Genomic DNA, 25,308 nt, shown 5'->3' on the forward strand with positions numbered 1-25,308 from the left:
GAATCCATGTCGAGGATGGAAATCAGTAGAATCAGAATTGAAGTAACTTGGTCTCAAAAGGTCCTTGCTAGCTAAAAACGACGATTTACCCACCATTGTAGTTGGAAAAAATAAGACTGCTTCAACATTACCAAGCATGTTTCACACATCTAGATGACATTCTAAGTGAATTGCTTCAGTCCGTGTGTTTGTGGGGATTTCCAACAATCGTTGTATACACAGGCCTTCAAAGGGACCCCACACATCTTTAGTCACGTGCAAACACCTTGAGCTAATAGTTTACCAAGAGCTACCCTTAAGAGTGCTTCCAGGTAATAACTCCTCTACATGGAATTAAATATTCATGGCATTGACGGTGCCCAATACAGAACTCCTCAAAAGGAAAATTTAGATATAAAATGTATTCCCAAATATTTATCGACCCAGACCTATACTGCTGGAATTTAAGCAGCTTTGCATAGAAAATCATTGTTTTGATTTTGTCTACATTTAATAACCTTTTTTTCTATCTACATTAATGCCCCAACACAGTAATCTTTCTTTGCAAACATTTGGGGTATAATGCAACAGAATTAGGTTGTCAGCATACATTAAATATGCCACATTGTACTTACCAGTTTTTGGGTTAAAACGAATTGCTGGTTTTTGATTGCATCTGCAAAATATGCCAAAAATAAACTTTGTCTTAGGTAATTTCCAGTGGCGAACCTTCTAGTCTGGATCTTCTTGCCATCAAAAACATGGATCTGGAATGTCAACTTCATTGTGTGTGTGTGTGTTTTTCTTTTATATGAAATTTAAATTATGGCTTAAAACTGGAAGCCTCTTAAATTAAACTTTCAGCATCATATTTTACACCCATTTGATATCTACCAGAGTCCTTTTCTCCTTTTCCTGTTTAGACTGGTACATTTAACAATACATTTGCTATTGTGCCTTGTATTTTATTCTCTTTATTGAAAAACATTGATCAAACCACATTTGACACCTACCTGAAGAATTCACTTACATTTGTTTTAATCAACAAAAGTCATTTGCTCCCTATATTTTGTCCCTGTATGAATTTAGACCTCTTGAACAGTAAAATTATTTCTACAATTTTAGACTTACAATTTTATGAATTTGTGTCCAAATATGTCAATTAAAACTCTGCCTGTTCTATTTTTGAAGCTTCAAAAAAAGTTTTCTCTGTACACAGCCAAAATGTTTAGGTGTATAGGTTCTTATTTTCAAATGATGTGGCATTATGCTGCCTTGTTTCTCAAAACCACCTTTTTTTCTTTTCTTCCCCAGGCTCTCCGGTGTACCTTCATGAGCTGCTAGAGGATAGTCAGATCCATCTCCCAGAGGTGGAGAAACCCCTGAGGGTAAGTAACCAGACTGTTCTGTAGAGGACTGGATGCAGTTAATTCAGTTCAGTGTTTCAGACATTATCGTACTAGGGTCTTAACTTGAAATCATTTATTTCTTGTTCTTTTATTTTTTTTATTTTTTATTTTGCAGAATCCAGAGCTTGTGGCCCGTCTAGAAAAAATAAAGGCAAATCTAGCAAATGAGGAATACAAGAAGATGACCAGGAATATCAACAATAAGGTACCACAATGCATAAAAATATGTACACCATAATTTGTTTTAAATACACCCTGGAAAAGAGCTGAGAATGTGTCACAAATGCATTTTCATTGGTAGAAAGCCCATTTATTTGTGCCATTAGACAGTGGAACATTCTATTTACCTTGTACCCCTTTACTGATGCCTATTTTCTTCCTGGATTACAGTAGAACCATTCTTCTTCTGTTAGGTGAAATAACAGGAATGCATGAAGCCTAACTTGTCCAGAGTTCTCAAATCGGTCATAAGTCCTTCAGAATAAATATTATTTGAAATCCTTTGAAGCCTGAGGGGGAAATCCTCTGCCCTGCTCCTCGTCACCATGCAGTAGTCTAATTAATGTGCCTTAAGTTTGTATATTAGAACTTCATAATCCTTCTCATACTGTGCATTTTCAAAAGTTTATCTCTGAATTTATTTGTTTGTTAAACACTTTAGGGCCTGATTTAAAATTGGGCGGAGGGGTTACTCCATCACAACGGTGACGGACATCCTGCCCACCCAAATCTAAATACAATAAGACACAATGGTATTTAGATTTTGACAGACGGGATATCCATCACTGTTGTGACAGAGTAACCCCTCCACCCAAATCTAAATCAGACCCTTAGTCTAGATGCAGTCGTGCAATATAGCTACTCTGGTGTTTTCTCATTATTTTAATTTACATCCATCATACAATTCCTGTGTTAGGATACATTGGTGTAGTTTTTGTGGGACATGCAGCTTTTCTTTAATACTTTCATTCAGGCTGAGCATCCTCCTACGTTCCACCGAAGACCTGGAACAACTTCCTACAACACATCTGGCCTCCTTCTCACTTCTTGAATTCCACAAGAAGCTGAAGACCTACCTCTTCGACTAAATCTGAGGGGGAGGACACCAGCACCTTAGTCCAACGTCCACACACCTGTTGCAGTGCCTGGATACCCTCACAGTTGCTTAGCTGTGCTACACAAATCCATGTAATATAATAATATGTATTCAAAACGTTAGAATACAAAGTGATGCTGGTTAAAATGTCAGAATCCCGAGGTGTTATAGAACCATGTGCCAGCTATGTATTAAAATTTTAGAAAGACTTCTAGTCCATTTCAAAAACTGTTTGTTTAACATTTTGTGAGGGTTTATTCCTTCACTCACATCTTTCCTTAAAACGTAAGTGGCACTGAAAATTGCTGTGTCTTAGTATAAGTTTATAACGAGCTTCACAGTACAGCATGGACAGCAGCAGCGTAACCTTTGCTAAAACAAAGATGGGTAATGGACAAGTGGCAGAAGCGGGAGGAACACACAGTTGTCTTTCACATACAGGACCGGTACAGCACAATTAGTTTATATACCAAAGAGGGAATAAGAGACTTAAAAGAACTATTGTATGCTTTCTGAAAATAAACATATTAAAATACACATTTTCTGGAAGAAATAGCCAAACCTTTTATCGAATTGCTATACATTCCATGTACTCTCATACGATGATAAACCTTCACCTGCTTAGCTTGCTATTCTTCATGAGTTGGCTCCACATTAAACACTAGGAAGCATCCAAGAGTACTGATGTTCAGTGGTTCTGCAGTCTTTGATTTATGGGTACCCTTAGTTTGATTGAGGTTATGTTCACTGTATTGCCTCTAGGTTATGTCGCCATTTATGTTCTTCCTTTGAAAAATTGGTAGACCTATATTATTATTATTGTGTGGGTGACCTAAAAATGTCTTTTACTCATACCCCCTACCATAACATTAGGAACAGGAGGATTGAAAGCCTGCTTATCTTTTCTGTCAAGATGTTTTGGCGAATATTGCCTCAAAGGGGTCTGGCAACTTTGTCAAGGATATTATTATTTTATATCAAATATTGTGCAAGTCTCTGGTTCATAGGGCATCTTATGCAAGCACATTCAATATATCCTTTCTAATTTTTCATACAATTGGGCAACATTTGTGGGGAAATCCCCTTTTTAGGTTTCACCTGCACTGTGTTTGCGCAGTGCTTGCAAAATCTCTTGAAGTTAAAAAAACATCTTAAGGGGTTTAGAGCCCACCTATTACTTACCATTGGTTGGGTCCCACGCCACCGTAGTTTCCTTGCTTCCTATTGGTCAGTGCCTCCAGCTTCCTCCTGGGCTTCAGTTTTAGCTTTGTCCCTATGGAGCATGGACCAAGTACAGCTTCCTGTGGCCAGTGTCCTTCCACAGGCCACAGGCTCCTGCAGTACTCTTTCACATTTGCACAGAGAGCATATGTTTGTAGTCCCTCTCCCTCATGCCTGTTCTCCTCCCACGATGTCCATTCTGCTCCCATGCTGTCTGTCACAGCTTCTCCTCATCAGCCTTCTACTATGTGGCCACATCCTATGTATAGCAGTAGAAAGTCCTTGCACCAGAGAAAAATAGCAATGTTACCTCCTTTCACTTCAAAATGCACTGCAATTTTGATTTCCGTTTTAAACACTGTATTACAATTCTTTCAAAGACGTGCACACATTCTTTGCAAACGTTTACAGTCTTAAATTTCCTCCATAAAATGATTTGGTTAATATATATTATTTAAATACAAGGTTACATAGAACCCACGCAACTTCACGTCACAACTCGTCTTTGCTGCCAGAGTTCTGCCTTTAGGTGAAAAAGTGTTTTTCTTACAACTGCTATATGACGTACCAGTCCTTTCTGGTAAATAAGGACTCTCTGGAGAGGATTGGGGCAGGTGTGTGTACAGTAATGATCTACCGTCAACATTACAAACCATTGATGTTAGTAGACGGGAAGAGTTAGCATTAATATTGGGGGGGAAAACAATAGCACTGAAGTATGACAGTGACTTGAAGGGTGAGCTGTAGCTGTTTTTCTCAAGGAGTTGTTAGACTGATGTTGGTAAAGATAAAGATGTGATTTCTTTTTTATTTTTGTTTTATTTATTTTTTTAATCACAAGTTTAGTTATGGCCACATTTATAGCTCCCGTTGTAAATCTTTTGACAACAGGAACCCCTGCTTGTCATTGAATGTCTGCATGCTTCTGGGGATGAAGCACTCTATAAAATGGCCGCTGCCTGCTGTTACTGCTTTTGTTATCCGCTGCTGAAGTCTATTTATAAAGATGTCTGACCTTTGGTGTTCTCGAAGCTACACACCTTTAATCTTTATTTTGATATTTTTAACCATTAGAATATGTCATAATTTTTCAGTGTATGTGGGATAACTCGTTAATTCACTTACCCTACACTGCCTAGCCATGGTTTTAAAATGCAACTTCTGTAGTGAATGCCATTATAAGCTGTGCTGAAACTAGTGTGTGCTTGGCCACCGATTTCCTGCCAACCCTCTTTGTTCGAGACTACACCATAAATGAGGGAACTACTGCTTTCAAACCATAACGTGAGCCTCTGTGATGCAGCCTACATGGGAGGGGAGGGTGTTCACCTTATGCTGAAAATCAGGCGCTCCCTGTTTTCTCTATTGGTTGATGTTGCTTGGTTTTCTGTTGCATACATGCCAACAGACTGATTCATGCAGGAGACTCCCAATTATAGAAGGGAAAAAAGGCTTTATTTTAGCTGCTTCCCACCTGAAATTGCCTTCACTTCATTAAAAGCCAATGAGAGAATTTAATTTCACCAATTTGTCCAATAAATCCCTCTGTCTTGTTCTGAGGTATTGGCATGTATGCTGTTTCCATTAGCTAAAGGCATGGCTTTGGAAGGAGCTGCAAGGTTTTTGCATCATTACGAGGCAACTTTTTTTTAGGTAAGTTTGTAGTAAATAAGGCTATAAGTGTGGTAAACCGTAAGTCTTCTTTTATTAATAATGTACACCGCTGCAATGTCGCAGCTACCGCCTTCAAACCGTCCTATCGACTTTGCGTGTCTCGAGCGCTCTATGGAACTCGAGACGTAAGCTGCGAGTCGCGAGGACGCGGCAAAACCACATTATCCTCTTCCCTTACAAATGAGCAAATAACAATTTTTTTCATTACACATTACTCATCAAGGCAGCAGCCTACTAGAGAACAATAACAAAAAAAAATACATATATATATATATATATATATATATATATATATATAATAAAACTAAAGCTACAAAGCATCAAGAAAAATGAAACAAAAAATCCTAACTCAAATACATGTCACAGAGTTAACGGTATCTCAAGGGTTTCACCCTTTGTCTGCCGCTTCTGCGTACATAACGTTCAAAAACAACTTTATCAACATCTGTTGGATTCGTTTCGTCAGTAACTGGTTCACTGTGAGATGGTTTGCTCTGACATTCTATAGACTGATCACTTACACACTTTGTTAGGAATTTCCTTGACTTTAATCACCCTGTCAACATTCCACCAATTTTGCAAATTAATTCTAACAGCATTACCACATACTTTGTTAATTATCATGGGTTCTGAAAATCTCTTTTCTCCTTTCTTCCTGTGAACAGGAAATTTAATTCTAATCTTGTCCCCTACTTCAAATTGATGGCGATAGACCTTCTTTGATGAATCAAAATACTCCTTCTGTTTCGTCTGTGCCCTCCGGACATTATTCCTGACAGCATCATCAATTACACTCAAATCACTTTGTTTCACCCACTTAGACATCTAACCAGGACAGATCTTAGAAGATGGCTTCCTTCCACGCAATAGTTCGAACAGAGAAACACCTATAGAAGAATGGGGGGTTGTGCGATAAAACCAAAGCATAGTCCTTACAGAAACTTGAACATTTGACTTGTTACGATAGCCCATTGCACACAATTCCCCAATACTCGATTCATGCGCTCTACAAGGCCATTGGTTTGAGGATGATTTAGTGAACTCTTTGACATCACCTTCTAGTAAAAATTCTTTAAATTCCTGACTAACAAATTGCACACCATTGTCAGAAACAAAGGCCGTAGAAATACATCTCTCAAAAATTCGATTACATTTTTTGATGAAGGTACACGTATAAATTTGATTTCAGGCCACTTAGAGTAGTAGTCAATTAAGACTACAGCAAACCTACATGTAATTGGCAAGGCATAGAAAGGACAAATAAGATCAATTCCCAGCTTTTCCCAAGGCCTAGAGGGTAGTTCAATAGGTTGTAACGGTGGGGTCCTCACTTTGAACCCCTTTCACAACTCTTGCAAATCACGCATTCATCCACACAAACATCAACACATTGATCCATTCTAGTCCACCAAAACGCTTCACGTAAGCTGCGCTTAGTAAGTGTTCTGCCTAAGTGACCCTCATGCGCAGCAGCAACTATTCTTTTCCTCAGGCTCTCTGGGTTAACAAATCTCTCACCCCTCATAAGAATGTCATCTTCAACGGACATTTCACTTGACACCTTGACAAAAGTTTGGAATTGAATTGGCACATTTCTTTCCCTGGGCCACCCTTCTTTTTATAAATTTTATAATCTGAGCCAATACTAAGTCTTTCGCCAATTCCCTTTCCACTCACATTCACCTATTGCACACGTAATTTCCAGATCAACAGCTGCTATAAAACAGTTATCAACATCATCCTCTTCTTCATCCTCACCAACACCTGCTTCTTCAACCAATGGAAATCTAGATACAAAATCTGCTCTAACATTCTTGTTACCTGGAACATAACAGACTTCAAAATCATATTGTAATAATTTTGTGACTAATCTAGAAATGTGAGGTGTTAATTCTCTGATTTTGTCTCCAGTCAAAATAGAAACAAGGGGACTTTGATCTGTGTACAACACAAACTTGTTTCCCCAGTCATACGGATGAAACTTCCTTATAGCCCACCAACATGCCAACAATTCTCTTTCAATAACAGAAAAGTTTAATTCAGATCCTCTCAAACCTCTCGATGCATATCCCAAAGTATTTTCCGCACCTTCTTTTGCTTGAGTCAACATAGCACCCACACCGAAACTGCTCGCATCCACAGTTATAATACACTGCACATCTGGATCAAAAGGTTTCAAAATTCTGGGCCCAACTAGTTGCGACTTGATACACTCAAACGCCTCCTGACAATCCTTACTCCAAACAAAAACAGCATTTTCCTTTAATAAATTCGTCAAAGGTTTAGTTTTAGCAGCGTAATCACTCATGAAGCGTGAATAAAATTCGCACAGACCGTTAAAAGACTTCAACCCTGTTTTGTCTGACGGTGGAGAAGCATTCATAATCGCTTTGACTAACCCTGGTTTGGGTTCAATCCCTTGTTCGGAAACAACATGTCCTAAATATTCAACTCTATTACGCAAAAATTGCCATTTCTCACTTTTAAGAACCACTCCTTTTTCCTGCATGATTTTTAACACTTTCCTCACAATATGATCCTGTTCCTCTTTGGATGCTGCATGGATCAAAACATCATCTTGAAATACAGCTACCCCTTTTATGTCTTTTAACATCTGAGACATAACTCGATGAAAAACAGCTGCTGCCGAAGCTAACCCAAAAGGCATCCTGCAATACTGAAATGTGCCTAAAGATGAAACAAAGGCAGTAAGATGCCTTGAAGCTGGATCTAAAACGATCTGATGGTATGCCACAGCTAGATCCAACTTGGAAAACCATTTTGATTCACCGATAGTGGCCAGCATTTCCGTAATTTTTAGGTAAAGGATGCGAATCTACCCAAATATGTTCATACAAACTGCGAAGATCAACACAGACTCTCAAATTGCCATTTTTCTTCCTTGCAATAACCAAGGTAGACAACCATAAAGAGGAATCTATGGGTTCAATTATACCTTTCATACACAAATCCTTCAACTCCTTTTCCAATTTGTCCCTCAGACTGAATGGTACACCCCTAAATTTGTGTTTCACTGGAATGGCTCCCTCCTTGACTTTTATCTCAGGAGTAAATCCTTCAGTGGTGCCCAACTTTTCCGAAAATACCAAAGGACAATCCTTTATCAGATTGGCTGCATAATCACTTGATTCTACAACAGATACCTGTTCCTTAGTGCCTGGCCTAAAAACCATTTGGAACAAACCTTGATGAAACCAACCCAATATGTTTAGTCCCTTTATCGACACATAAACCTTGCCAAAAATCCTCCTTCCCTTAAACTCAAGTACATCTTCTAAATAACCAGCCAATTCAATCTTTCTCCCTCCCTTCATAGGACACAGGTGCTCTGTCAGGTGCACAGAGAGTTCTCTCTCCCCAAACCTCCTTGCACAGTTCTTGAGTAATCATTGTGATCCGAGCCCCAGAATCCACCAAAAGTTTGATTACTTTGTTACCAACACCAATTTCAATGTAAGGATCCACACACATAGTAGGATCTCCAGTCACTATCTGATCCTCTGTGACAATCATTACCATGTCCCTGAACTCTTCTTGGATTCTACCTACATCACCATCATCTACTTCTGTAACATATGCTACCCCAGAACTATTTGTAAACTTCCCTGAACTCTGTTGATAACCAACACTTATTGTGCCACTCTGACACACTTTGGCAAAGTGCCCAACTTTGTTGCACTTCCTGCATGTGGCATTCTTAGCAGGTCAGCCTCTGCCACTCTTAATATGGTTCACATTACCATACCGAAAACAAATATTGTTTTGCTTAAAAAATGGTTTGGAAGCAGTCTTAGTTAATTTTAGCATTTTTGCATCTTGAGAATTCACCAATCCTATATTTTCTGTTGTTCTGGATTCCAGTTCCTTCACTGACAATTTAGAGGTCTCAATGCTCTTTGCCAGTCGTAATGTCTCATCAAGTGACTGATTGTTCAAAGAAAAAAGTTTTTGCTGGATAGACTTGCCTGTGCATTTTGCAATAAATTGGTCCCTGACCAGCTGGTCACTAAACGCCTGAAACTGACAATCAGCTGCAAGTTTTCTCAGTGCTGACACAAAAGTATCCACATCTTCACCAGGCTTTTGTTCTCTTTTGAAGAACTTGTGTCTAATAACGACTAAACTGGGTTGTATGTGAAACCTCTGCTCCAATTTTTTTACTGTTTCGGCATACTCATCAATCTCTTCTCCTTCTTCTAATACCAAGGCAGGAAGATGTTTAAAAACGGATCTCCCTTCAAATCCTAGGGAATGCAGTATAAAATATTTTTTTTCTTTCACGACGGAAGCGTGCTGCACCAATTACTCCTAAGTACATTTCAAATGCATCAAACCAATTTTTCCATACAATTGGAGGATTACCTGGTGTCTCCAAAAAAGGTGGCAGTGGATTCACAGATTGCATTCTGAACACAGTTCAAGTGCAGAAGGTAAGTAATATCACTGAGTGTGCACTGCAGAAGAAAACGAAAGCTGATGAAACCCAGCAACAGTCTTTCACTTAACCTTCTTTTACTTTTACGTCTGTATTAATATAAGATCCAAAGTAGATCGCAGACCGCAAGTGCTAATGGTTCTGAACAATATAAGCAGCCAAGAAGTTTAAATAGGCTGTCAAAATTATTTTCCACTTAAACATTTATTTTCCACTTAAAATGAAGGTGCAGTACCTTTTTATTCCATGAGATGGCAGTGTAACTGCTTCAGCGTCTTCTTGAAAACAAAAATAGGTAACCAATCATGAGCCTTGATTGACGTTACCAATTATTAGCCGTACTTCCTGCTTGCTTTCAGCGTGGAAAATGAGTCCGGTGCAGCGGTCTTCTCGTCGCCAAAATAATTTTAGTAAATAAGGCTACAAGTGTTGTAAACCGTAATTCTTCTTTTATTAATAATGTAGACCGCTGCGATGTCGCAGCTACCGCCTTCAAACCATCCTATCGACTTCGCATGTCTCAAGCGCTCTATGGAACTCGAGACGTAAGACGCGAGGACGTGGTAACACCACAAAGTTATCTCTTCGAATTATGAATGGTCATATAGCATCTTTTAAAAAATTTGCCAATGTCAGCACTACTTTAATAATGTCCACTCACTACGCTTCCAACAGCTCTTTTTATTTATGGGTGGAGCATTTGTTTTTATTTACCATAAGTCATGTTACACAACAACTGCGCTGCTGTGCAACATCTTTAAGAAGACCTTAACAACGCCAGTGGGTCTTAAATAGGTAAAACCTATTTGTTATGTTGCGTGGTTCGTATGATCCACCTGATGCAACAGGGGGATTCCAGTGGCATGCCCTGCCTTATCTAGGCTTGGTGGAAAGGTCCATGACGTAGGTAGGGAAGTTAATAAAAGGCCAATGCGCCTTGAGACCAGAAAAAGTAATCAGTATGTGTGTCATTTTGTTACGCTGCAAACAGCAAAACATTGCAGAGCTCAGCACAACAAATTGGTGACGAGGGACTGGCTGCAGTCAGGATTCTTTGCACACTAGTGTTGGGCCGGGGTGAAGCATATATGCGCCGCACCGTAGCATGCTGATGTTTAACATTCTGTTGACCAGCCTCATTAATCCTCGCAAGGGCAGCGAGACGGCCTACACGCCCACATCGGAACAGGAATCCACCTATCAGATTTTGGTCAGAGTGCGGCGCCACCGTGTGGAGAAAAATTGCACTGCCACTGACTCGTCATCATTTTATGCTGAAGTAAAGGGTTTTTGCTCCTAACCCCTCGTAGATAAAGATTTTGAATTTCCCAGTGGGCGGCCAATCTGCAGATCATGAGGTGAGACTGTCCTTTGTCAAAAAGTGGAAGAAAAACACAAACGAGCTGTGCATGACCTCAACTGTTTGAAGTGGAAACCGAATGAAGCTCTATCTAGCACCTCAACTGCTTTAAGTGTGATTGAAGGACATTGACAGTATTTTCCTAGTGTGTTAATCTTATTCTATGGACTGTTTGACTTATACAATTGTGAGGTCAGTACTGTAGAGACTGACACCTAGTCACCACTGGCACGTTTTATCATCCGGTTCTGCACTCCCACCCCAAATGGCGTCCATCCCCACCCTTCAACCTTTTGTCGTGGAAGGTCCTCCATCAGTGCAGGCGGTGAGGGTGAAGGAATGGGTGGAGTGCTTGTAGACCTACTTCGCAGAAATGGGGTTAGAACAAGAGAGGCGTCATCCAATGCTTTTACACTTAGTAATCTTTTGAATGGAGGCAACCCTAAGTCAGTCACAGAAGAAGGACCGCCTTTCACCTACCAGTCCCTTTAAAAAGGCCCTAACAGTACACTTCGAACCTCTTGCAAACCTAGGCTATGAAAGGATCCTAAGACAAGCTGGGCAACTTCCAGAAGAGTCTGTGAAGACTTTCTGTGCCAGGTTTAAAGTACTTGCCAGCACATGCACATTGCATGCACATTGCCAGATGCAGTGCATGAGATCCGTGTGCAATTTATACAAGGGTGCGCCTCATTCATACTGCAAGAAACATCCTACCGGTTTCGGGGATGTTGATGGCTAATATCCTCACAATGGGGCGATCGAAGGAACTTTCAAAAGTGTGCACTGTTCTCATGGAGACTGCCTTGCAACGTCAGGTCAGAACAAAGCCAGTCAACGCAGTGACGCGGGTAGCGACAGAAAATAAAGACTTGTCCAAAGCCCACGGCAAGCACCAACGCATGCTACATTTGAGGAGGAGTGTACCCTCACCAAGGGCCATACCCTACCCAAGGCAAGAAATGCTTGCATTGGCACAAGCTGAACCATTTTGCCAAAGTCTGCCTGTCATCAGCACGTTAAAGACCGCAAAACCACAAATGAGTCAATCTAGTATAACTGCCAATGGGGATAGGAGAAGAGGATGCTATGGATGATGACGACGGTAATGACGATATAGAGGGAACTGTTCAGGTTGTGCATGCCATGCAGCCAGGAGGCCATCTGCGAAGACGCATACCGAAATGCACCATACTGTTTGCTCTCAGGCCATCAAGTATGATTGACACTGGGGCATCCATAAACATCGTAGCACAGTCCACATTATAAAATCTCCCATTGCAGCCGCACTCAAGTCCCACAACAACACTGATATGTGTTTGGATCATCTGCCCCGTTGCCGCTGGGGTATTCACCACCGATATTGCTCATGAAGATTACTCGACACGCACTAAAGTGTATGTGACAAAGACTGGGTCCGGCATGCTGTTGAGCTGTAAGATGGCACAGCAGCTTAATCTCATCTCTTTTACATTCAGCATCCACCTTGGCAATGTAGATGACCTACTTGCTGAATTTTCACCACTATTCAAGGGCATGGTCAGTCTGAGGGGCCGTTTGATATATCTCCACATCGACTAAAGCATTGTTGTGTGGCGTTCCACTTTCCTCCTAAAGTGGAGGCTGAGCTGAAGAAGCTGGAGCAGGCTGATATCATCGAACGGGTCGAGGGTCTTACACTGTGAGTATCCCCGATTGTCATTGCTCGCAAACCAAAGCAATCGGGTGAAGTCCAGATATGTGTGGACATGTGTTTACCTAATCTAGGTATCAAACGTGAGCGACACTTAACACCCACTGTGGTTGATATTATTGCGGAAGTGAGTGGATCTAGGTGGTTTGCAAAACTGGATCTGCGAGCTGGGTATCATCAGTTGTTGTTGGCTCCCGAATCCAGAGCCATTACTACATTCTCCACCTATATTGGACTAAGGAGGTACAAAGTCTAAGCTCTGGCATATCCAGTGCGGCTGAAGTCTTTCAAGACGCCATTCGAGGGGTGTTAGTGGGCCTGCCAATAGACATTAGTGTCAGCAATGACATTCTGGTGCATGCGCCCACCTTTGAGTTACACCTGGAACAGCTAGGAACAACTTTCAAACAACTACTTGACTATGGACTCATCTTGCACCAGGAGTGTAGGAAAGTAGCCCCTTTCTAGCATGGTTACCCCATGTCTGTGTGTTTGACTGTGTTCACTGGGATCCTGCTAACCAGGACCCCAGTGACTGTGCTCTCTCCTCTAAATTTGGTTGGTGGTAACCTTTTCTTCCCACAATTGGCATACTGGTCTCCCCATGTAAGTCCCTAGTATATGGTATCTAGGGTTCTAGGGGGGATCCCTATAGGCTGCAGCAGTTATTCTGCCACCCATAGGGAGCCCATGCAAAGTGTTCTGCAGACCTGCCATTGCAGTCTGCATGAAACGGGTGTATGCACCCACTTTCACAATAGGTCACTACACCAGGCCACTATAAGTCACCCCATGGTAGGCCCTCTAAGCCCAAAGGGCAGGGTGCAGGTACCTTTGTGTGGGGACATCTCTGTACTAGCAGAGGTGCCCCCACGAACTCCAGATCCATTTTCCTGGACTTTGTGAGTGTGGGGATGCCATTTTATGCATGTACTGGACATAGGTAGTGACCTATGTCTATCTACATAATGGTAACTCCGAACCTGGGCATGTTTGGTGTCCTTAGAGGACCCCCAGAATTGCTACCACCAGTCTTACAGGGTTTTCCGGGCAGCCCAGCTGCTGCCACCACTCAGACAGATTTCTGCCCTCCTGCTGCTTGTCTGATCAAGCCCAGGAAGGCAAAACAAAGGATTTCCTTTGGGAGAGGATCGTAATACCCTCTCCCTTTGGAAATAGGTGTGACTTGCTTGGGAGGGGTAGCTTCCCCAAGCCACTGGTTTGCTTTGAAGGGCACATTTGGTGCCCTCTGTGCATAAACCAGTCCACATCGGTTCTGGGATTCCCAGTCCCTGCTGTGGTGTGAAACTGTACAATGGAAAAGGGAGTGACCACTCCCCTGTCCATCACCACCCCAGAGGTGGTGCTCAGAGCTCCTTCAGAGGATCCCAGGGTCCTGCCATCTTAATTCTAAGGTTGGCAGCAAACTCTGGCAGCATCTCAGTGGCCAAGCCAGGCAGGAGACGTCAGAGCCTCCTCCTGATAGGTGCTTACATGGTTAGGTGACTGTAAGGAAATGCCTCCTTGGCATGGTTGCCCCCTGACTTTTTGCCTTTGCTGATGCTATGTTTACAATTGAAAGTGTGCTGAGGCCTGCTAACCAGGCCCCAGCACCAGTGTTCTTTCCCTAACCTGTACTTTTGTATCCACAATTGGCAGACCCTGGCATCCAGATAAGTCCCTTGTAACTGGTACTTCTAGTACCAAGGGCCCTGATGCCAAGGAAGGTCTCTAAGGGCTGCAGCATGTCTTATGCCACCCTGGAGACCTCTCACTCAGCACAGACACACTGCTTGCCAGCTTGTGTGTGCTAGTGAGGACAAAACGAGTAAGTCGACATGGCACTCCCCTCAGGGTGCCATGCCAGCCTCTCCCTGCCTATGCAGTATAGGTAAGACACCCCTCTAGCAGGCCTTACAGCCCTAAGGCAGGGTGCACTATACCATAGGTGAGGGTACCAGTGCATGAGCATGGTACCCCTACAGTGTCTAAACAAAACCTTAGACATTGTAAGTGCAGGGTAGCCATAAGAGTATATGGTCTGGGAGTCTGTCAAACACGAACTCCACAGCACCATAATGGCTACACTGAAAACTGGGAAGTTTGGTATCAAACTTCTCAGCACAATAAATGCACACTGATGCCAGTGTACATTTTATTGCAAAATACACCCCAGAGGGCACCTTAGAGGTGCCCCCTGAAACTTAACCGACTGTCTGTGTAGGCTGACTAGTTCCAGCAGCCTGCCACACTAGAGACATGTTGCTGGCCCCATGGGGAGAGTGCCTTTGTCACTCTGAGGCCAGTAACAAAGCCTGCACTGGGTGGAGATGCTAACACCTCCCCCAGGCAGGAGCTGTAACACCTGGCGGTGAGCCTCAAAGGCTCACCCCTTTGTCACAGCCCAGCAGGGCACTCCAGCTTAGTGGAGTTGCCCGCCCCCTCCGGCCACGGCCCCCACTTTTGGCGGCAAGGCTGGAGGGAACAAAGAAAGCAACAAGGAGGAGTCACTGGCCAGTCAGGACAGCCCCTAAGGTGTCCTGAGCTGAGGTGACTCTAACTTTTAGAAATCCTCCATCTTGCAGATGGAGGATTCCCCCAATAGGGTTAGGATTGTGACCCCCTCCCCTTGGGAGGAGGCACAAAGAGGGTGTACCCACCCTCCGGGCTAGTAGCCATTGGCTACTAACCCCCCAGACCTAAACACGCCCTTAAATTTAGTATTTAAGGGCTACCCTGAACCCTAGAAAATTAGATTCCTGCAACAACAAGAAGAAGGACTGCCCAGCTGAAAACCCCTGCAGAGGAAGACCAGAAGACAACAACTGCCTTGGCTCCAAAAACTCACTGGCCTGTCTCCTGCCTTCCAAAGAACTCTGCTCCAGCGACGCCTTCCAAAGGGACCAGCGACCTCTGAATCCTCTGAGGACTGCCCTGCTTCGACGACGACAAGAAACTCCCGAGGACAGCGGACCTGCTCCAAAAAGACTGCAACTTTGTTTCAAGAAGCAGCTTTAAAGAACCCTGCAACTCCCCGCAAGAAGCGTGAGACTTGCAACACTGCACCCGGCGACCCCGACTCGGCTGGTGGAGAACCAACACCTCAGGGAGGACCCCCGGACTACTCTACGACTGTGAGTACCAAAACCTGTCCCCCCTCAGCCCCCACAGCGCCGCCTGCAGAGGGAATCCCGAGGCTTCCCCTGACCGCGACTCTCTGAAACCTAAGTCCCGACGCCTGGAAAAGACCCTGCACCCGCAGCCCCCAGGACCTGAAGGACCGGACTTTCACTGGAGAAGTGACCCCCAGGAGTCCCTCTCCCTTGCCCAAGTGGAGGTTTCCCCGAGGAAGCCCCCCCTTGCCTGCCTGCAGCGCTAAAGAGATCCCTTGATCTCTCATAGACTAACATTGAAAACCCGACGCTTGTTTCTACACTGCACCCGGCCGCCCCCGCGCTGCTGAGGGTGAAATTTCTGTGTGGGCTTGTGTCCCCCCCGGTGCCCTACAAAACCCCCCTGGTCTGCCCTCCGAAGACGCGGGTACTTACCTGCAAGCAGACCGGAACCGGGGCACCCCCTTCTCTCCATTGCAGCCTATGCGTTTTGGGCACCACTTTGAACTCTGCACCTGACCGGCCCTGAGCTGCTGGTGTGGTAACTTTGGGGTTGCTCTGAACCCCCAACGGTGGGCTACCTTGGACCAAGAACTGAACCCTGTAAGTGTCTTACTTACCTGGTAAAACTAACAAAAACTTACCTCCCTCAGGAACTGTGAAAATTGCAGTGTCCACTTTTGAAATAGCTATTTGTCAATAACTTGAAAAGTATACATGCAATTGAAATGATTCAAAGTTCCTAATGTACTTACCTGCAATACCTTTCAAACAAGATATTACATGTTAAATTTGAACCTGTGGTTCTTAAAATAAACTAAGAAAATATATTTTTCTATACAAAACCTATTGGCTGGATTTGTCTCTGAGTGTGTGTACCTCATTTATTGTCTATGTGTATGTACAACAAATGCTTAACACTACTCCTTGGATAAGCCTACTGCTCGACCACACTACCACAAAATAGAGCATTAGTATTATCTCTTTTTACCACTATTTTACCTCTAAGGGGAACCCTTGGACTCTGTGCATGCTATTCCTTACTTTGAAATAGCACATACAGAGCCAACTTCCTACAGTGACAAATCCCCCTTTCAGGGCTATTTAGGGGTCTCTCTCTTGGGTGGCTCCTCAGATTTGGCTTGCAAGATTCCAGCAGGACTCCTCTGCAACCTCTCCTTTGACTTCTGGCATCCAGGACTGCAACTGGAACCTCCAGGACCCAACAAGCTGCTTCCAAGAAGAAAGGACTTCAGCAACACTGTTTCCAAGGCTCCTGCCAGCTTTGCAACAGTTCCCTCGTCGTGCATCCTCAGAAGACTGCAACTCTTCAGCCTACACAAGAAGAAGGAGGAATCTCCCTTGGAGTGAAGAAATCACTCCTCTGCAACTGCAGGCACCTATAACAAGTGACGACCGGCTGCGTGAATCCCCTCTCCTGCTGAGCTGTGTGGATCCACCATCACGGGTGGTGGTCCTTCCGGCTTGTGACATCTCCTGCATCCATCTGGAACTCTTCTCTGGCTCCAGGGCTGCAGTCCTGACATGTTCTTCATTACTGTTGACCAACTCCTGCATCCTCAGCTGGGTGGGTAGTACCTTCTGCTCCTCCTGGACTCCGCTGTGACTCTTGGACTTGGTCCCCACTCTCCATAGGTCTTCTTTCTTCAGGAATTCACAGCTGGTTGTCTTGTAGTCTACTCTGGATGTCTTCTTTTCATCATTTTGGGTGGTTTGGGGGAAAATCCAGTGTTTTACTCCTGCATTCCTGGTCACTTGGGGTTACTGTGTTACTTATCCCTGTGGTTTTCTAGTATTCTCAGCTCCCCTCATCTTACTTACCTAGGTGGGGGTACCTTGTTTGCATTCCATTTTTTTAGTATATGGTTTGTGCTCCCCCTAGGGTCACTATTGGTTATTACTGTTTTCTAACTTTTTCTATGCCTGTTTCTGATTGCTACTGTATATATGTAGTGTATTACTTACCTTCTAAGGGTGGGGTCACCTGTCTAGTATTTTGTGGTGATTTGTGCCAAAAATAAAGTACCTTTATTTTTGTACAACTGAGTGTTTCCTTTCATATGTGTAAGTGCTGTGAGACTACAGTGGTATTGCATGAGCTTTGCATGTCTCCTGGATAAGCCGTGGCTGCTCATCCACAGCTACCTCTAGAGAGTCTGGCTTCTAGACACTGCCTACACTTCACTAGGGGATACCTCGACCTGGTATAAGGTGTAAGCACCATAGGTACCCACCACACATCAGGCCAGCTTCCTATAAGGAGAAATGTGCATTTCTACAAAAGGAAGTTGCATTTTTTTGGTTATCGTTTCTCAGAGGAAGAAGTCATGCCTGATCTGGCCAAAGTTCAAGACGTTCTGTCTGCTCCGCCACCTACCAGTGTATCTGGTGTTCGCAGTTTTCTAGGAATGGTCACCCTCTGTGGGCGTTTCATCAAGAATCTCACCTCTCTAATTGGCCAATTGAGAGAACTAACTAAATCCAATTCCGTGTGGGAATGGGGCTCATATCAAAGAAGCTGCTTTCCAAAATACCAAGAGGGCTTTGGCCGAAGATACAATGTTGTTCTACTTCGATCTAAACAAGGAATCGGAGGCGGTGGATGCCAGATCCACTAGTTTTGGGGAAGTCCTGTCGCAGAAACTGGGTGAGGGGGAGTGGGCCCCAGTGGCCTATGCAAGCAGGGCACTCACTGACACTGAACAGCGATATTGAAAAGGGAGAATTTTTCGGTGCACTGGGGCTGCTGCCATTTTCATCTGTATTGCTATGGTCAATCATGCCTTGTCCACAATGACCACAAACTCCTCATACCTACCCCTTTGTAATGGCTCCTCTTCAAAACCACGTCCTCGGATAGAGAAGTGGATTTTGCAACTTCAAGACAATCGTTTTTCAGTGGTGTATCGCCCCGGCTCTCAGAATCGAGCAATTATCTGTCCCGACGTGCGAGACCAGCCACCCAGGGTGAAGTTTCTGAAGCCGAACAGATCGAAGAATATGTGCAGTTGGTAGTTGAACGATCTAGGCCTCTGCCGATCTCGCTAGAGGATATCCAAGCAGCAACTGCGGCTGATGAGTGTGTCCAATTAGCAGTCTCTGCTGTTGCTTCTGGGAGCTGGCATCTTCTTCTACAACATGTGGGACGGAGGACGGAAGATGCGAAAACGGCCCTGTCATCTCTACACAAGATCCGCCATGAGCTACTTGTCTCTTTAGAAGGGTGTCTTCTACGGGGTCCATGGTCAGTGATTTCTACGTCACTGCAGCCGCGAGTTGTGGTGCTGGCCCATCTGTCACACAAAGAGATGGTCAAAACTAAGTCCAGGCTCTGAAGTAAGGTGTGTGGTTCGCCGGTCTGTATGACAAGTTGAACACTCTGTGCAGCAGTGCCCCATTTGCCAAGCTGTAGGTCTGGTAGAGCTGCCATCGCGCCCATCATTACGGAGACTATTCCTTCAATACCCTAGTTTCGAGCTAGTGCCAATTTTGGAAGCCTGCCGGATGGTCAACATATGTTCATTGTGGAAGATGATTTTTCAAAGTATCTGGAGGTCGAGATTCTGGACTCAACAGCTGCTGCTCACACTATTGCTCATCTGGAAAAGGTGATGGCCACTCATGGTCTACTGAAAGAACTCCAGACCTATAATGGTTGTCCATTTTCAAGTCAAGACTTTGTGGAATATTTAGAGTCCAGATGATCACTCCTCGGTGTTCCCCAGGCAAACGGAGAGGCAGAACGTTTTATGAGGAAACTGAACAAGGTTCTACATATAGCGGTGGCCAACCATCAGGATGTAGACTGTGCCATCTACAGATTCCTCTGTGAATACCATCTAACTCCTATTGCCGTGACTGGTGTTCAGCCGAGCACTTTGTGCATGCATCGAATGGTAGGAGACACGATTTCTCATGTGATGGAACACTCCCAAGTGATCGATCAAGAGGCGGAGGCGCTGGCATAGCGTGGAAGTCTCCATAACCGGGTGTTGAAAAGGAGGCGTGCCAAGGTGCGGGAAATCCACGTCGGGGAAATGGTCCTGATAGGAAATAGGCGTTGTGGGAGGAAATTCCTGTTGCCTTTTGAAAAGGATCCGTGGTTTGTAAGTATTGTCAAGGGTACCATGATCATTGTCCGGAAAGGTGTGGAATCCATTACGAGAAATATCTTGTTCTTCAAGTTGTACTGCCAGCCTAATCCTGGGTCTTCCAACCCTGATGTCGCTGTAGATGACTGTGTGGCTGTGACTGGTGATACCGGGGATGTTGGTGTTGGAGTTGGTAGCCCCCAGTCTATGGATCAGCCTGGAAGGTCCTCTGTGTCCATATCTCAGTCACAGGGCTAGCCGGTTACGCTGTCCCTTTGTGAGACTGACAGCGATTCAGCAAACAGTTAGTTATCACATGACATGGCCCAAGAAAGGAACAGAAAATGTGACGATCGTGTCCGGCATGGTGTGGATCATTTTAATCTGCGGCCTCGGCCAGCAACCTCTTCACGACTAAAGTACTTTTTTACTAACCTGAGTTGTCTGGCGTCGTTACGAAGAGTTTGTTTGGCTGGTCTCAAAATATTAAGAGGTATTTTACCCAGGTTACCGTTTAGATGCCTGTATGTCAACACACCTGGGAACGCAAGTAGACAGTGTCACTGTTTCTTATTTTGTGATTCCAATGTCATGCCCTACCTCGTCTGGACTTGGTGGCAAGTTCCATGCCGTAGGTAGGGAAGTTAATAAAAGGCCAAGGCACTCGCGCCTCGAGGCCAAAAATGGTAACCGATATGTGTGTCATTTTGTTACGTTGTGCACAGTACATTAGCGCGAAGCTCAGCACAACACTATTGGCTTTGCAAGTGCTGTTTCAAAAAGCTGGTAAACCCTGTGCAGAAACTTTGCAAACTTTCCCCATCACAAGACAGACAGACAGACACAAATCGTGCAGCAGCAGTGCATGCTTTGCTTACAAATAATAATTATTTATTGAAGTTCAATGGTTACCCACATAGGGTGTCTTGGCACTCTAGATCACTCTACAGAGAAGGTGGAGGTATACAATCCGTATATTAAAAAACGTATACTTTACTAGTTTTCTGAAAGTTGTATGGACTAGAGTTAATCTTGTGGAGTGCCGGAGCGCATTCCAGGTTTTGGCCGTAATGAAGCTGAAAGATCTGCCTTTGATTTTTGGGCGACGTTGTCTGAAGATGGAAAGAAGATTGGCAGAGGACGAGCGAAGGACCTAAGTCGGAGAGTTGTATGAGAAAAGTTTTTGAATCCTTAACCATGCTTGGCTCGGTGGCAGATGAAGACAACTTTAAAAAGGCTCCTTTTCTGAATAAGCCAGAGCAAATTGACTAGATGAAGCAATATGTGACACTATGTTTTTTAGGCTGCTTATGAGACGAGGTGCTGCATTTAATTCTTCTGGCTTTTAATCTGAGGACCAGATGGCAATGCCATCCATGTGATGGAAGTATTCAGCTTTAGTAAGTTATCACTCGTTCATAACAAGATCTGTTTTATAGATGTTTTAAATTTTTCTTTCTGAATGTTACCATCACTGTACAGTCTCGATAATTTGGGAATCATCTGCTTATGCAAAGAAGGTGAAGACATAGACTTGGATCGTAGTATCTAATGGCACCAAAAAATATTTGAAAGTGAGGGACTCGATGCTGAGTCCCAAAGAAAAAATATATGTATAGTTCAGAAACTGTGAATGAAACGATAGAGAGAACATAACTTCCACGCAGAAAAAGTACAGAATGACAGCAGCAAAGCAAACTACTCCCTCTCACAGACAGCTGCATGTGCAATGACAGGAATGTACAGATAGGTGAGTGAATGTTAGATCGGACACCATTCTCATGTAAGTGGTAGTTCATGTCAGCATCTTGAAAGTTCTCGTGTTGTCACTCGGAGACCTGCTGTTTGTGTTGTTTTTCTGTTTTTTTAGGTATTTAAACACAGCCTAGTTGGTCATTTTTATTTTGAGCAGCATAGCCTAAATAACTATGTAGACAGGGAAATAGGTGTCCACATCGTTGCTCATTGCTCCTGCAGTATACTTTAAGTTCCTCATTTGGTATGTCTGAGTCCTGTAGTAAATCCTGAAATAAGTACTATGTGATAACTGCAATGTATTTATTTAATGTATTTTATAATGACATGCTTTTCTGTGGCAGTGAGGCTATATAGACTAATGCTCATGAAGAGGTATCTTTATTTAGGATATGGAATTTACATCTTATATAAATTCAGACTCCTTGGGTGCTGCACAGCTGTTAAACCTGTGTTTCCATTTGGCTGTACGTTTAACAGATCCCCATGCTTAGTATTCTTTTTCAATTGTGAATTTTGATATTTTCATATCCGCCAGAGTGACAAGAGACATGACAAAAGTGTTTTAATGTCTGCCTTCATGGTCTCTCTTGCCAAATCTTGCTAATACAATACTGCACAAACGGGGAAAATAAAGCTGCAATTGTAACCATACACTAAATTGTGTAGTGGAACGTGGGCAAGGGACCACTGTAAATATGTGGCATTGCTAGGGGCACTTGAACGTTTACAAATGGATTTCCCTGAAAGGAATTGCCCATTTTACCCAGTGAATTAGTACAGCATTTTGCTGTAGAGAAATCAAGACACCATACTTAGCAGCACCTAGAAGCAACTATACCGGTATTGGTGCAAGTAAACCTCACAACGTCCCCATGAGCCTCCGCCTGTGGCCTCTGGCCATCTGGGCTCCAGACCCTCAGCTACCAAATTCACCCATGGGGTAAAAAAAACAGAACACAGGCTGTCCGGGCCGTAGCTGGAGAAGTAGAGCTCGACAAGGGCCTCTTGCAACAGAATAAAAGGTGTTGATGTGACTCTGCCAAGCAATTCGATTCAATCTGTAGCACTAGTGGAATCCTTAGAAAGTACTCCGTTACAAAGTAGTATCAATAATTAACACCCAGAATCCATTCTTAAATGGGAACCCAGAGGGTTCAAGATGAAGGCACCCTTATGAGGGAAAGAAGGGCTCCTTTGGTACCACTCTTCAACTTGGGCAAAGTGTGTTTGGGAGATAACTGTGGTGTCGCAACAACGTAGTTAGTGCATAGTGGTCTATTTTAGATATCATCTAGCCTAGAGCCTTCCATCTGCCTCCTGTACAGTTACCCCAGCATAGTTCTATTTCTCATTCATTTCTCCTTGTTTTTCTGAACTTGGATCATTGAGACAAAAGAATCAGCTAATCTGCTGAGAGATGTGATCTGCCACAAAGAACCCATAAATGCTTTGCCCAGCTTCCCCGGTAGTCCGCTGAAAGATGTGCTCTGCCACAAAGAATGCCTTATTACTCTCCCCAGCTTCCCCAGTATATGTTCTACCCTACATAAAGGCCACTCTGTAGTTACGTTTAATCAATCTAACCAGAATAGTTTGGCTCTGCTTGCATTTCGGATTGCTTTCTGTTTTAAAGTGATATTGATTGAATACTATTGACATGCAAACGGAGGACTTCTGGTCTGCAGGTTTATCAGACATATTTCCAACTGATAATAAACACTAGTGAATCGGGTTAAACCCAGATGTCATGAACACAGTGACAAACTCTGAGATTAAACGTTATGTCCTCCTGATGATATCCCCCGCCTCCTACCTTTGTACATGTCACCACACCATGTGGCTATGGCTTTGCCCAGCTGTCATGCATAAAAAGACCTTCCTCTGAGCCCCATGCAGGTTCAGGGTGTCATCCAGGTTCCAGTAGCTGTCCACTAATTTATCATACAGTACTGTGCTTTGGCAAGAAATGTTATCAATAGTTTCCTTATTTAGACTGAATAGCATTCTGCTTATTCTAGGTTCTTCCTTTAAAATAATATGTCTGATCTCTTGCTTTCATCCAGGAACTTTCCCGACATGGTACTCTTGCAGATCTGGGCAGACAAGGTGAGTGGTCCAAAAGAGGCAAAAGGACATTTAGTCTCCTTCACAGCATGCAACATTTGTTTTAAAATGTTCTTGAGAGTAACGAAGCTGTCCTTATTCCAGTTTGCACAAGGTGTGAGGTATATTCAGTGTTTATACGAGGCTTTCAAAAAACTGTTTGTTGTGACATCTTTTTAAGTATTTTTAAAGTTGTTGTATAAACATTGCTATCTCTGTGATTGACTGTAGTTACTGACTAGTAGGGCGTCTGTTTCACTTTAGGTTTGGCCTCAGAGATGGGAATTTATGCTATTAGTGTTGGTTCATATGTGAAATACAACTTTGTACTGTTGGAATCAGTTTTTTGCTGTTGAAATAGAAACCTTGACCAGGTTCTGTGTAATTGGTGAAGAACTGTGTCTTCGATGTTGGCTATGGCTGTTGCTTGATGAGGTGGAGGAATATACCGCGAGACATCCCACTGAGAGTTTGCGCTTGGCACTGTGGTTAGTAGCTGATGGGGCAGGTGTGGGCCAAGAAATGTAAACCTGGTGGTTGTGATTAATGACTGGTTTGATGTTTTTGTCAGTGCAGAGACCTTCGGCTGATAGGGCATACCTAAGAATCCAGCTGCACCTTTCTCCCTTACCACATCTCTGTTTTTGTATTCTATTTTACAGTGAGATCTGTGAAAGCAGTGGTTGTCACAATCTTCAACTTCATGATTACGTTGGCGGCTACATTCGCTTGTACATATCTTGGTAGTCAGTATATTTTCACTGATTCTGCAGCGGTGAGTATGAATAAAGATAAGCTATGAAATGGTGGGTGGGAGGGAGAGTGGACACATTTTTGTGTGTGCATATGTTTGCTTGCATGCGAGTTGTTTGGAGACGAAACAGGCTAGGCATTGCTTCAGGATTAAACTTGGGTGTGTGGGGGTAGCGATGTCTATAATTTGAGGACTAGGAGCAAGATGAAGTAGCAAACTCTCCATAGCCTATGACGGGCTGTGAATAATGTGACAGACTAAAGGTGGGCAACCATTTCAGAACTGGAGTTTCTTGCATCAGGGTGTTGAGTCAGAACTTCTTCAGGGCGTAGGAACAGACTTGCGCCTCATGCTTGGAATATATTCAGAGCTTGGCAGCTGAGAGGGGGCAGGTGAAAGCGAAAGGTGGGTCTCTCATGGAAGCTTGGTTACAGTTCTAAAGTGTTGAAGGTGACCCCTTAAACTGCACACATAATAGAAGGAATGAAGTACGTAGTAAAAATGAGTTTTTAAGCCACTGTCCCCCACATTCTACTCCTGAACAAGGAAAGGGCCTTTTGAAGAGAGTGTGGTAAACTGT

General features: G+C 43.5%; 1 protein-coding gene across 1 annotated transcript in view; it reads left to right on the forward strand.

The window, feature by feature from the left end:
- Positions 1 to 25,308, forward strand: part of TMEM199 (transmembrane protein 199) — a 60,829-nt gene that overhangs the window by 24,951 nt on the left and 10,570 nt on the right. The window contains exons 2-5 of the mRNA XM_069226161.1: positions 1,294 to 1,367; positions 1,504 to 1,593; positions 23,935 to 23,977; positions 24,637 to 24,749. Coding sequence (XP_069082262.1) covers positions 1,294 to 1,367; positions 1,504 to 1,593; positions 23,935 to 23,977; positions 24,637 to 24,749 — 320 coding nt within the window. The remainder of the gene's footprint in view (positions 1 to 1,293; positions 1,368 to 1,503; positions 1,594 to 23,934; positions 23,978 to 24,636; positions 24,750 to 25,308) is intronic.

The sequence above is a fragment of the Pleurodeles waltl genome, chromosome 3_1 (assembly GCF_031143425.1).
Source record: "Pleurodeles waltl isolate 20211129_DDA chromosome 3_1, aPleWal1.hap1.20221129, whole genome shotgun sequence".
NCBI classification, from domain to species: Eukaryota; Metazoa; Chordata; class Amphibia; order Caudata; family Salamandridae; genus Pleurodeles; species Pleurodeles waltl.